The 14116-nt window shown below is 37.6% G+C and overlaps 1 protein-coding gene across 12 annotated transcripts in view; it reads left to right on the top strand.

The window, feature by feature from the left end:
* Positions 1 to 14116, top strand: part of EIF4G3 (eukaryotic translation initiation factor 4 gamma 3) — a 342120-nt gene that overhangs the window by 207514 nt on the left and 120490 nt on the right. For 11 of the 12 annotated variants that reach the window (XM_047792299.1, XM_047792293.1, XM_047792288.1 and 8 more), the window contains one exon: positions 5398 to 6237. In XM_047792299.1, the coding sequence (XP_047648255.1) occupies positions 5398 to 6237 (840 nt within the window). Of the gene's footprint in view, positions 1 to 5397; positions 6238 to 6335; positions 6472 to 14116 lie in introns of those variants that run through there. The other variant, XM_047792298.1, reaches the window with a different exon arrangement.

Genomic DNA, 14116 nt, shown 5'->3' with positions numbered 1-14116 from the left:
TTGAGTCAAAATTCAGAGTATTTTTCAATCTGAGTGGAGAATTTTCAAGGTATTCCCTTCACAACTTTACTTCATTACTTTTGCATGGTTATAATCCTTTTGCTATTTAGAATTATGCTAAACATACTGAATAATTTCCAGGCAGAGAGGCCTTAACATATCCTTTATGCTTTTTTTATAGCTGGCCTGTGATACAAAGAATTCATAGTATGTCTTGATGATGATAGCTCTGACCTGCTAAGATTTTTAAAAATTTTTTTTTTTCTACACCTGCAGTTTGTGGAAGTTTCTGGGCCAGGGATTGAACCCAAGCCATAGCCGCAACTCAGGCCACTGCAGAGACTGCCAGACCTAACCAACTGCACCACAAGGGAATTCCTACGGTTTTTAGATTTGGAGACCACCTGCATCTTACCATATTTAGGCCTTAATTTATAGAAGGAGTTGTGCAGAATTCTTTGTTTCCTCTCAGTTTTTTGTGCTAGTGGAATAATAAAATCAACATTTCAGGAGTTCCCTGGTGGCTTAACTGGTTAGGAATGCAGCATTGTCAAAGCTGTGGCTGGGGTCGCTGCTGTGATGTGGGGTTGATCCCTGGCCTAGGAAACTTCCACATGCTGTGGGCATGGCCAAAAAAATCAGCATTTCAAATTGATGTTTGATATAGACATAGGTGAATTATAAAATGTTTGACATTACCTTGATGAACAGAAAAACTTAATTTTAAATATATTTCATATACCTTACAGTAAGTAACTTTTTGGGATTTCTGTTGGCTTCCTCTAATACCAACTATTCTCCAGAAAACTCAGTAACTCTAATTTTCTATTTCTAGTTCTACCCATAGCTTATTAATATATACAGTAGTTTTCATAGTTTTCTTTTTTATTATTATTATTATTTTGTCGTTGTTGTTGTTGCTATTTCTTGGGCCGCACTCGCGGCATATGGAGGTTCCCAGGCCAGGGGTCGAATCAGAGCTGTAGCTGCCAGCCTACGCCAGAGCCACAGCAACGCGGGATCCCAGCCACGTCTGCAACCTACACCACAGCTCACGGCAACGCCGGATCGGTAACCCACTGAGCAAGGGCAGGGACCAGACCCGCAACCTCATGGTTCCTAGTCGGATTTGTTAACCACTGCGCCACAACGGGAACTCCATATAGTTTTCTTTTTTAACTAAATACATGTAATTCAAATAACATTAGAAAGGGTTCATCATTTTTCAGAGAATTTTTTTTTACAATTGAGAATTTTTTAAAAATTTCTTCTAGCTGTGGATTCATTTTGAATTTAAAGTGGGATACAATAATGCATCATTTTCAAAGATTGTTAATAGTCCTCCCAGAAACAATAGATTCTGCATTCTGCAGTCAGATCGTTTTTTCTCTGTCAATGGAACTGTCATTACTGTAGGATTTGTACTGGGTTACAGAGTCCATGTTAGCCCTGAAGTCCCCCACTAGCTTGATTCACCGAAATACTTCTTTTTCTAGTAAGTTCTTTTTCCCTGCCTGAATTGGAAGAATTTAAGATTTGAAATCATTTTCAGGTTCTTGGCCTTACTTGTTATATGACCTTGGACCTATGACTTAATCTCAGTTTCTGAATCTATAAAATAGGAACATAATAGTTTGGTGGTTGTCAGAGTTAAAAGACACTTAGCACATATTAGTAGTTGACCTATTTCTTAGCACATATTAAGTGCTTAATAAATGTTAGCTGCTATAATTAAACAGCTGGCTCTCTCAGTTTTGATATGAACAGCTGGAATGGTTACATGGAGACCAAATTCCCAGACAAATATTCCATTTCCCATTTGTTTTGGTACTTTATAAAGACAGAGAGGACTTCAGTTTGATTTGTAGGTGAAAAAAACTGTTTAATGAATTAAAATCTTCAGTTGGTATTAATGGTATATTGATAAAGCTTAAAGATTGTTTGATGTTGTTTGAAAAAGTGCATTCATTATACTTAGAATATGATATGTATAATTACATACAAATAAAAGTTATTTGTGCCTTAGTCTTAGTGCTTTTTGAAAGCTCTCGATGTAGAGTAGGTACAGAAGAATAGTGTTCTTTACATTTCATACCAGTGTAGTTCAGTTGGGCCTCTTTTGGAATTTAGAACAGGAGTATTCTCTGTCAAGTGAGACTGTCCCTCACACTGCAGGATACCTAGCATTTCTGATGTCTCCCCATTAAATGATAGTATGGTAACACCCTCTCAGTCTTGTGCAGCTCCTGACAAGCAGAAAGCACATATCTAGGAGATTGGTTCCACCACTCTATGAGAATAAAAGGAGGCAGTTTTCATCCTCCTTAAAAATATAGAATTCATTATCTTTGTTACCAGTAGATTTATGCTCCACATACAGTTTTGTGCCCAACTTTTTAAAAAAAGTCTTTTATTATATAAACAACTTTCTATATCATTATGTACTCTTTTAAAAACCTATCTTATTGCATAATATACCATTATGTGCCCAGGCCATTATTTCTTTAATAAATCCCTCATTGTTAAACATTTGGTTTATTTTTCTTTTTTTGCTATTATAAATACTGTTGCCTTAAATATTCAGACTTCTTCCTTTGTTCACTCTTGCATGATTTTTTCCTTAGAAAAAATTCTTTTTTTTTTTTTTTGTCTTTTTAGGGCTGCACCTGCAGCACCCGGAGGTTCCCAGGCTAGGGGTCTAATTGGAGCTATAGCTGCTGGCCTAGTCCAGAGCCACAGCAATGCCAGATCTGAGCTGCATCTGTGACCTACACCACAGCTCACGGCAACACCGGATCCTTAACTCACTGAGCGAGGCCAGGAATTGAACCCAAAACCTATGGTTCCTAGTCGGATTCATTTCTGCTGTGCCATAATGGGAACTCCAGAAAAAATTCTTAAAGATGAAATTCCCACAAATTCCTAAAGATGGCCAAATGATATAAACATTTCAAATGCAGTATATCAGATTTCAATCTATCATGGCACTGCAAAGCAGTCTTAATAGTAAAAATTTGTAAAGAAATAAAATCAATGTTTTTAGACCTTACTCTATTATACTTTTCAGCTTTGTGTATTAAAACTTTAATGAATTAATTAAAGGACTTTTATTTCATTATAAGGAGCTCTTACAAATACTTTTTTTTGTTTCTAATTTTATTAATATTAGATATTCTCAAGAGTTTATAAAAGTTTCATAGGGCTGCTTTTAAAACAATTTTTAGTATCAGAAATTTTACTTCCCAAAACTAATTGAATCAACATACCATTATTAGTTAATGAAATTTACTATTTTTGCTGTTGAATGCATCTAATCATAAAGAGTGGTATTCTGATGTGCTTTCACAGTGGTGTTTTATAATCTAGGTGATTTATGTAGCTATTTCAATGAATTGGAAATTATTTTCATCGGGAATATTTTAATAAATACCTATTTATTTTATATGTCACATATATGGAATACATCTAATAGATGTATTTCTTTGAAATGTATTTGTCTTTTGCTCTGGCAACTTAGTCTGAGGTATTTGGCATTGATAACCTATTGACTTTATTTCTCCACTACATTAAGTAAGCAGAGTTTGATTTAAGAAACTCTGGGAGTTCCTGTTTTGGCTCAGTGGGTTATAAACCCAACTGGTATCCTAAGGATGCAGATTTGATCCCTGGCTTTCTCGCTCAGTGGGTTAAGGTTCCAGCGTTGCCTTGAGCTGTGTTATAGGTCTCAGACTTGGCTTGGATCCTGTGTTGCTGTGGCTGTGGCATAGGGCCAAGAGCTTGTAGCTCTGATTTAACCCCTAGCCTGGGAACTTACATATGATGCAGGTGTGGCCCTAAAAAAAAGAGACATTGACCTCTAAGCCCATAAAATTAAAGTGAATTTTAAGATCAGTAAATGTAGTTGCAGTGAATTAATTAGCCTTTAAAAGCTTAATATTTACTATGTGTTATCTGATTAAAGAGCATGTCATCTTTAACAGACTTATTTAACTAAAATTTACTGTAAATACTCATTTTCACTGATGCATAAAGATTTCTGGCAAAGAGAGTAAAGTCCCTTTCAGCTTAGACTGTCTTTTAGCAGTGCTTAAAGTTTTCGTTTGCATTTAACGAACATACTCCTAAATATCTGTTTTTCCACTGGAGGGAAGGAAGTACAGTCTGGAAACAGGTCTAATTTCTCCTTTGGTTTCATCTTCACTAGGCATGAATCACATATCACTTTACCTGGAATTTTAAAATAGGGAAATTTTCAAAACATTATTCCTTTCATTTTTCTGGTACCTGTATTGTGATTATCAATTTATTTGTCTCACTCTTGCTCTCACACTTTCTCTTTCAATGTACAAACATCCATTTTATATATTCTCATAGATATAAAGCGTTTTTTCCATTGGACTAGTTTATGTGACTATTAACTTTGGTTTCTCCTTAAGTATTTTTTTTTACAATTGAAGTTACAAGATAAAATATTATTTTATTCCTTAATATTATTTCTAGTCATATGCCTCTTTTAAGAAATGAAAGTTAAATTAATTTTTATTTTTTTATTTTTTTAATTTTATTTTTATTTTATTTTTTTGTCATTTCTTGGGCCACTCCTGCAGCATATGGGAGGTTCCCAGGCTAGGGGTCTAATTGGAGCTGTAGCCGCCAGCCTACGCCAGAGCCACAGCAACTCGGGATCCGAGCCACGTCTGCGACCTATACCACAGCTCACGGCAACACTGGATCGTTAACCCACTGAGCAAGGGCAGGGATCGAACCCGCGACCTCATGGTTCCTAGTCGGATTCGTAAACCACTGCGCCACGATGGGAACTCCTCTAAATTAATTTTTAAATGAATTTTTATGTTCAGGAACTGGATTTCACTGATAATAAATTTCATTGATAATAAATGACACCATGATAGTTTTTTGTTAAGTAGTTTTTTATGCAAGTAATACATACTCTTTATAAAAATTTCCCCAAATGCAAGAATATATAGAATAAAAAATACTATCTGTCTCTTAACAGTTTAATTTCCAATTAACTGTCCTGTCCAGTCATTATAATTTATCCTTAGTAGAAAATTTTTCTACAGATGGAGGTCTCTACCTTAAAGAAAATCCCCACTCCATCCCAGAAATGGTTTAGCCTTGGTTTTAATGAGCTTTTGATGAATTAATTCCTTTTCTTACTTTAAAATAATCTTTATATGTATTGGAGGTTATGTAATAGTGCGTGTAACTAGGAAAGAAAATATCATGTTTTTAGAAAAGTAACATTTTGGTTTGTCTTCTGCGCATGTTTTATAGTAAGCAATTAAAAGAATTGGCCCAAAATAATACAGTATAATCTCTGATCCAGTAATTCTTCCTAAAACTCTTCCTTTTTTTTTTTTTTTTCTTCCCCAGAAGAGAAGCCCAAACCAGATCCAGTGTTAATGTCTCCCTCCCCAGTCCTCAGGCTCGCACTCAGTGGAGAGAAGAAAGAACGAGGAGGCCCGGCCTCTGAGACTGCTGTGGTGGAATCCATACCAGAGCTTCCGCTGCCGCCGTCACCCACCACTGTTTCTCCACTTGCCCGAAGTACAACTGCTTCCCCCAGCTCTGCTACTCTGAGTAGCCAGCCAATATTTACCACTGCTACAGATGACAAATGTGAACTCTCTTCCTCAACAGAAGACACAATTCCTACACCCAACCCCACATCTTGCACAGAAGCATCAGATCCTTCACCAACAGATGAAATCGATGATGATATATGCAAGACATCTTGTAGTATAGCACCTAGTGATCTTCCGCTGATTTCTAGTACTAACCTAATTAATGAAATGAACGGAGTTAGTGAAAAATTACCAGCCACAGAAAGCATCGTGGAAATAGTAAAACAGGAGGTGTTGCCATTGACTCTTGAATTGGAGATTCTGGAAAATCCCCCAGAAGAAGTGAAAGTGGAGTATGTCCCAACTCCCATCACCCCGTCCACAGTTCCCTCCTTTTCTCCATCTCCTCCAACTCCTCCAGCTTCTCCTCCTCCCACACCAGTCATTGGTCCTGCTGCTGCCACTAATGTTAGTACTGCGAGTGTTCCCAGTGCAGTCCAGAGAGTCTTAGAAGAGGATGAGAGTGGAAGAACTTGCCTTAGTGAAGATGCAAAAGAGATTCAGAACAAAGTAGAAGTAGAAGCAGATGGGCAAACAGAAGAGATTGTGGATTCTCAGAATTTAGGTTCAAGAAAGAGCCCTGTCCCAGGTAAGCTATTCTGTCATTAATTATGTTACGCTTGCTGAACATGACAAAGAAGCAGTGTTTGAGTTGTTTTTTAATCGGCTACTTTCCTTGACTTCTAGAAACATCAAATGAATGCTGAAATTCCTAGTCTGATTCCTTCAGTGGTGTGTAGTGCATCCTGCAAAGAGTTAACTCCTGGTCTAAAAATGCAAATGAAATTTCAAATACACAAAATGCCTCCAAAGTATATGTCACTGTACATGTGTTTTTTTTGTTTTTTGGGTTTTTTTGCCTTATTCATATGAGTCAGTTCTTAAGAGGTTGATTTTGTTGCGTTGGGGCTAGAAACCAATCAAAACCAGCAGCCTATAGTCCCTAAACCTGCCTTCTCAGAATTTTAAAGCCTAGTCAATTCTTTTAAAGACTTAAAAGAAATTCGTGTATGCAAGACCTCTTCTTTAATTTTGGATTAAAGGAAAATAGCAATCAGAATGTCAATTTTTATAACTATTTCTGAAAAAAAAAATTCCCTCTCCTATTGACATACAGATAAGTTTAATGCTCTTCTACTTTTTCTTTTTAAATTTCATCTTTCCTGTGATACTAATTTTATCTTTATTACTTTATCATGAATATTGTCCAGTATTATGAATTCACAATTATTTGTTTTTAATGTAGCATCACCTACAATTTTGGATTTAACCATTAGGTTTTTATAACTTGAATCAAAAGTTATCTGAGGCTTACTGCTGTTCTTGAAGTCAGTAGCCCATAAGAATATGGCCCATCTTGGGAGTTGCAGCTCGGCGGAAACAAATCTGACTAGTATCCATGAGGATGCACGTTCGATCCCTGGCCTCACTCACTCAGTGGGTTAAGGATCTGGTGTTACTGTGGCTCTGTCATAGGCCAGCGGCTACAGCTCCGATTCAACCCCTAGCACGGCAATCTCCATATGCTGCGGGTGCAGCCCTAAAAAGACATTAAAAAAAGCATAGCCCATCTTCTGAAACATGGTCCTGCACTGTATAATTTGCTCTCTGTGTACCTGTCAAGTTAAGTTAAATAATTTGATGAGTGCTTCCCAGCAGTTAATCTACGTATGTATTAGGGACCACATATGTTTATGTTATGTGTTATGGTCACCCACACCCTCAGTACATACATATTGCCTATTCTGACCTATCTAATAGGAAGACTTCATACATCAAAAACCTGATCCCTACTTTTAAGACGTGGCTTTGGCTTTCCCACCCAGCTCAGTTCCGGAGGCAGTTTGCTGATGAAGAGCTATCTGTGGGAGGTGTGTGTTTCCTTGGAACTCTAGAGCATGTAGTTCCACAGTGACCCAGAGCAGAAAAGCAAACAATGCAAGGCATTTGGTACTGGGAGAAATTTATCATAAATGTTCGTAAATCATCTGTTACCTCAATAGACTGGCCTTCATAAGCATCAGTATTCACAGTGCCCATCACTGTTTTAGGAACCTTCTTCTTTGGCGGAGCAATGACCTGGAGCTTTTTTATAACTGTTTGAAAAAACAGTCTTGGTTTTGATGTGGCTGCACATGAGTGCCCCCTCAAAGAACATTTGTTATTGGAGAACAGTAATTTGTTTGACCCTTCATTTTTTCCCTTCATTTGTGTTCCTGTGAGTTGTCATTCAACAGCTAGTATTAAAATTCCAAAAATAGGAGAAGCTATTGAAGACAGATGTTTCAAAAACATCAAGTAGAAAAACAAAGCAAAACAGAGCAGGCATAGAGAATACAAGTCAAAGATACCTCAAAATTAAAATAAATGTAAAGCAAAATTCTGTACTAAGGCCCTACTTCCTCTCATCCCTGGCATTCATTCATTCTTTTAAGCAGTTTGTCATTTAGGTGGCCAGATGTTGCAAGACAGCTCCCAGGGATAAATGGAGAGACAGATGTTGGGGTTAAGCCATTTTCACACCATGGTCCTTTTTTTTTTTTTGAAATGTACATACTCTTGGAATTAGTAATGTAAGTCACTACCACCTTAATAAAAGAATAATATAGATTCTTTAGCAGTAAATCAGCTGATAGCTAAAAGAAAGCCTTAGAATTTTTCTGATTTCATGATTTTTTAACCTATAAATGTGTTTTAAAGGAACTAGAAGTTCTGTAATTTCCCTTTATATCTTACACTCTTCAAAATCCAAAATAAATGAACCTTAAGAACCCTTGCACTGGAGTTCCCGTCGTGGCGCAGTGGTTAATGAATCCGACTAGGAACCACGAGGTTGTGGGTTCAATCCCTGGCCTTGCTCGGTGGGTTAAGGATCTGGTGTTGCTGTGAGATGTGGTGTAGGTCGCTGACGTGGCTCAGATCCCGCATTGCTGTGGCTCTGGTGTAGGCCGGTGGCTACAGCTCCGATTCAACCCCTAGCCTGGGAACCTCCATATGCTGCGGGAAGCAGCCCTAGAAAAGACAAAAAAAAAAAGAACCTATGCACCTCTAGCATTTTTTAAATTGTGAAGCTAGCAGAAACATTCCTTAGCCTCTCATTTTGTTATTTTTTTTATGTTATTGCTACAAAAGTTAACAATGAGAATTAACTCATCATCATTCTTTTAGATGTCAACCTGAAGTTGTCATAAGCTTAATGACTCCAATCATTTTTGCCCTTATTTAATGTACCCTGTTTACTTTGAGAGGTTATTAAATCATAACAGTTTGGTTTGGATATCAGTCTTTTGTTGTGGACTTTTGAGAATAGTTCTCTGAGGATGAAACACTTTTTAAAGCTGGCTTTAGAAACCATTTGCTTCTGACAGGTGTGATGCGTAGAAATTTACAGTAGTTGGTATAGAGGCACTTGTTTAAAGCAGTAAAGTCAGACATAAGGGCTGTAGTCCCTTCCGGTAGAAAACATTTCTTGCAACAGTTCTAGTTCATATTTCTGACTGGAGCAAACTGCAGCAATTCTGGATACTTAGGGGTTGAAGAGCCAGCCCCTTAAAACAGAATTGGGTTTATCTTTAGAGTATTTTGAAAAGCCTCAGAGAGGAGCCAGATTTCTGCTTACTTGATTCATATGATCAGTAGTTAAATGTTCAAAAACCTGTATTAATTGAACAATTTCCTGAAGCCATAGAAATTTTTATTATGGTCTCATTATACTCAGTGGGGAGGAAGAGAGAATTTCAGAATTGTGGAAAAATATTCCCCACTCATCATTCAGGAATTCATTTTGCACAATTTCATAAATGTACATACCGTATAACTTGAACTTTTCCACTTTTTAAAATTGTGATTTTTTTTTCTTTGTATTATCTTTATTTGATATAAAACTATTATTTGAAGTTCTTTTGGCAGAGGGAGGTTTCTAATATTTCTGTTTGTCTTCTGGCTTTGCTTATAGTGCATTGTTTCTTTATATATATTTTATAAATTAGTTTTATGAATTTATCTTAACTAAACTTTCCTGAATATAGATTGAGGGCAAGTCCTCCAAAGCAGGTATTTGTTTACTTTTTTACCGCATGTCTTGGGGAAGACATTAGCTGGAACTTAATCTGAGTTTAATGTCCTAAACCTACTCTCATACCCCAAAGTATAAATGCATTCCCTGAATATACTAGTTTTTAGAATAATAGCAGTCTCTCACCACCTAGTTAAAACCAAACATCCTTCCTTGTCATCATTTTGTGTTGGTTCACTGGTTTATTTTGTTCTGTATATTGTTTTAGCTTCCTTTTCCCTGAGGCAGTCTCTCTGTAAGGAGTCTCGGGGCTTTTTGTGAGGATCACAGTTCCAAGTCCTTGCTGTGTAGGGATCCAAGATCTTGTGTTTCCCACATGGATGTTCAACATGTGAACTCCTTGGTTATAGAGACTGGCACAGCATCCCATATCCCCACTGCAGTGACTGCAGTGGTAACAACAACTGACCTTGTTTATCTGGCTTTAAGAGTTTGCCTTATATATATCGTTATGAGCTCAGCTAAGGTTGAGGGATAGTGTCCAGTTTTTGTGGACTGCGAGATGATTTATTTTCAAATGGAGATGTATGTTTTGGGAGATGTTAATTCTGATTTATATAGTCAATTGAATTGCTGTTCTCACTTTTGATTTACTCTGGTATAAAAGGAGCATACTTTAACTCAGGAAAAAGTGTTTTAATAGTAATCCTTGATTCATTCTCACCTGAGACTATTGAAAGTACATTTAAAAGATGTAAAATATGGAGTTCCCTTGTGGCCCAGCAGGTTAAGGATCCAGTATTGTCACTACAGTGGCTTAGGTCACTGCTATGGTGTGGGTTTTGTCCCTAGCCCAGAAACTTCCACAGGCCATGGGCATGGCCAAAAAAGAAAGAAAGAAAAGATATAAAGCATAAGTAAGCAGAACACAAAAGAAATGAAAGTCTTTCAGTTGGGTAAACTAACCCAAAAAAGACTCATTTTTAAAGCCGTAATCTGAAGATAAGCATTAGGAATAGGGAATTTGATTTTTTTGTTTTTGTTGTTTTTGTTTTTTTAGGGCTGCACCTGTGGCATATGGAGGTTCCCGGGCTAGGGATAAAATCAGAGCTACAGCTGCCAGTCTACACCACAGCCACAGCAATGCCAGATCCAGGCCACATCTGCGACCCACACCACAGCTCACGGCAACGCCAAATCCTTTAACACACTGAATGAGGGCAGGGATCAAACCCATGATCTCATGGTTCCTAGTCAGATTTGTTTCCACTGTGCCATGACAGGAAGTCTGGGAATTTGAAATTTATTCTTGCCTTTTCTTGACTTAAACCTTCTAAGCAGTGTTTGAGATATCATATCCCTGGAAGATTTAGTTCCTGGGATGAAGAGTAGATCACCAGTGGTTTGAGTGTCCCACAGCCCAGTCTTTCCTTTAAGGTGCATCCATGTAATTTAACTTCTTTTTTTCTTTTTTTTTGCCTTTTGTCTTTTTAGGGCCACACCCGCGGCACATGGAGGCTTCCAGGCTGGGGGTCCAATTGGAGCTGTAGCCACTGGCCTACACCAGAGCCACAGCAATGCCAATCCAAGCTGCGCCTGCAACATACACTACAGCTCACAGCAACATGGGGTCCTTAATCCACTGAGCAAGGTGAAGGATTGAACCTGCAACCTCATGGTTCCTAGTCAGATTCGTTTCCATTGCACTGCAACGGGAACTCCTAATTTAACTTCTCATATTTCTCTAAAGGACTACATTCTGGAATCTTGTCAGTAGAACTTCTTACACATCCCTGATTGCCTGTCATCTGTCAACACTGGCACAGCAGTAGTGAAAACAAGGACTGTTGGCCCCCTTTTCAGATTGGCTTGAGTCTGAGTGATCCTTAGGAATAAGTAATTAAAATGACTGGATTTCCCCACTTTGTTTAAAAAAATATTTTCAACAAAGCTGCCTTAAAAGTACATTTCTGCCATGTTATTCCTATTTTGTTGCCTTCCACAGTGAAATCTTAAGTATTCTCCGGAGAACACTGGTGTTATATCAAATTCCTCCTATATTCATCTGCTTTGGAATGAGCCCAGACACCTGATGGTGGAGCTTATCCACAGGCTCAGGTGCCAAGGCTTCTGGCCAGCACTTTGCACCATTCCTCCTTGCCTCTTCAAATGGTATATACTTTCCCACTATTTACCAAAGTTCGTTTCTTTGCAATACGAGCCTTGAAGTTTCACTCACTGGGTATTATTAACTTATTCATATGTATCTCCATGATTTAGATTTAGATTTAGATTCTTTGTTTAGAACTTAGCCCACTTTTTTCTCAGACTTAGTCATTAATCTCCCTCCAGAAGGAACCACTGTACATAGTTGCTTCTAGACAGGGTAATCCAGACAGTTTAGGGGAATGCTGTTCTCTTTCACACAAGCCTAGTCTTGCTGAAAGCTTTCTCCCTCTCCAATGTCTGTCTTCACCTTGCACAAAGTAGTCTTGATAACCGTTTCCAGTATCTTTGATGAAAATAATTTTCACTACTAATGCAGAAAATGCATTTCCTTCAATAAATATTTTTTGCTCCATTTTCTATTGCTATATTAATAGTACTTGGTAATTTAGTTGCAATCATAATAAAATCATCTTTTTATGTTTACAAGGCCTTTTCTCAGGCATCTCAAGCATTAATCTTATGATTTAAGGAGTTCTTTCTGGGGTATAATTACTCCTATTTCGCTGATAACGAAAAGAAGCCATGGTAGTAAATTGGATTTCTCAGGGTCATCAGTGAAGAATCCAGTGACCCCTGTCCTAGTTATAGATTGAAAAGTTTCATGTGCTATAAAAGTAATCAAGCAGGGAATGGAGTTCTAGAGGGGGGAGCAGGTTGTAGCATTTAAATAACACGGTTAGAGTTGTAGGCCTCTAGAGAAAATGAGATTTGAACAAAGGTAGGAGGAGCATGATTTGAGCTACACTCTTAACCAAATTCTGTGATTTTTTTTTTCTTAGCCCCTTTCCCTTTAGAGAAACAGTGTTATACCCCATCCTTTCTGTTCTTAAATTCTGGTAGGCAGAGCCCTCCTGCTCAGGATTACACCACTGTGAATGGAAGTGCCTCTACGAACACATGCTTTGCACCACCAATCATTCCTTTTATGACCTTCCTGTTGTAAAATCCTATACTCAGCTCGGCCCTCCTCGCCCTCAGCAGATGGCTTTGTTTCTGTCTTTGTTTAGAAAACAGAGTGCGCTTGAGTATATGCCATTTTCAACCTTCTGCTAGAACTACAAACCTGTCTATATCCAAACTTTCATCAGAATTTACTAGCTCTTCCTTTGCAGGCTCGTATATAAGTTCACCATCTTGCCACAGACTTCTTTCTCACTGTAAATATGCTGAAGTCTCTCCCATACCAAAAAATATTTCCTCAATCCTACATATCCATTTAGTTACCATTTAAACTCATTCTCCCTCTTATCCAGTCCTTTCAAGAATAGTTTACTGTTTCTTAGCTTCTACTAAGTTCACCACTACTAATAGTCTGATTTATGCTCCCAATGTGTTATAGTATTGGTCTTTTTACCACTTTTAATATTTTTGATCACTCTCTCCTTTTGTAGGTTTATTGAGTATAATTTATATGCAGTAAAAATCACTTTTTAGCATTCATTTCTGTGGATTTCAATAGACGTGTAAAGTCATGTAATCACCACCACAAAAATATAGAATAGTTTTACCACCCAAAAAAAAATATTGGAGTTATGTTCTAATTCTGTTATTCAACACATTTTCACAGTTAACTTTAGCTGCTCTAATGATAGGTGGCTCCAGTGGTATATGCTCATGGAGTTCATATTTTATCTCCATCCCCACTTCTCTTCTCAGCTTCAATTGCCTGCTGAATATCTCCAGTTGGAAATCCCAGAGTCATCTCAGATTCAACATATCCAGTACCAAATTAATCACCTATTCCCCCAAACCTGTTCTTTTATCTCAATGGCACTGGCTTTAATTAAGCTAATATCCTGACATCACTGTTGATGTCACTGTTTTTTTCACATATAGTCATTTAACAAGGTTCTCTGATTTTAGCTGATATGGTTGTTGAATTTGTCCCTTATTCTCCATTTCCTACTGCCTTAAACCTACACTTTTGCATGGATACCTCTCATTTCTCTGGCTCCAGCTTCTGCCTCTTTCACATTCATTCTCCACCAAGTGGTTCTCTCTTTAAAATAGAGATCCGTACTTATCACTCCTTTTGTGTTTCTGTTTAAACCCTTCAGAATAATGGGTGGCATTGGGGGCCATTCACCCTCAAGATAAACTCTGAGCTTCTCACTTTTTACTATAATATCTTCTCATTATATTTAGTTGTAGCATCAACCTTCTGCATATATAGGCATAGGATCTCAATGTAACTTTTCATATATTTGGTTAGTCTAAACATCAG

Source organism: Phacochoerus africanus, chromosome 8, assembly GCF_016906955.1.
Source record: "Phacochoerus africanus isolate WHEZ1 chromosome 8, ROS_Pafr_v1, whole genome shotgun sequence".
In the NCBI taxonomy this organism is placed as follows: domain Eukaryota; kingdom Metazoa; phylum Chordata; class Mammalia; order Artiodactyla; family Suidae; genus Phacochoerus; species Phacochoerus africanus.
Note: the sequence above shows the minus strand (reverse complement) of the source record. Positions and strands in the feature narration are given on the sequence as shown.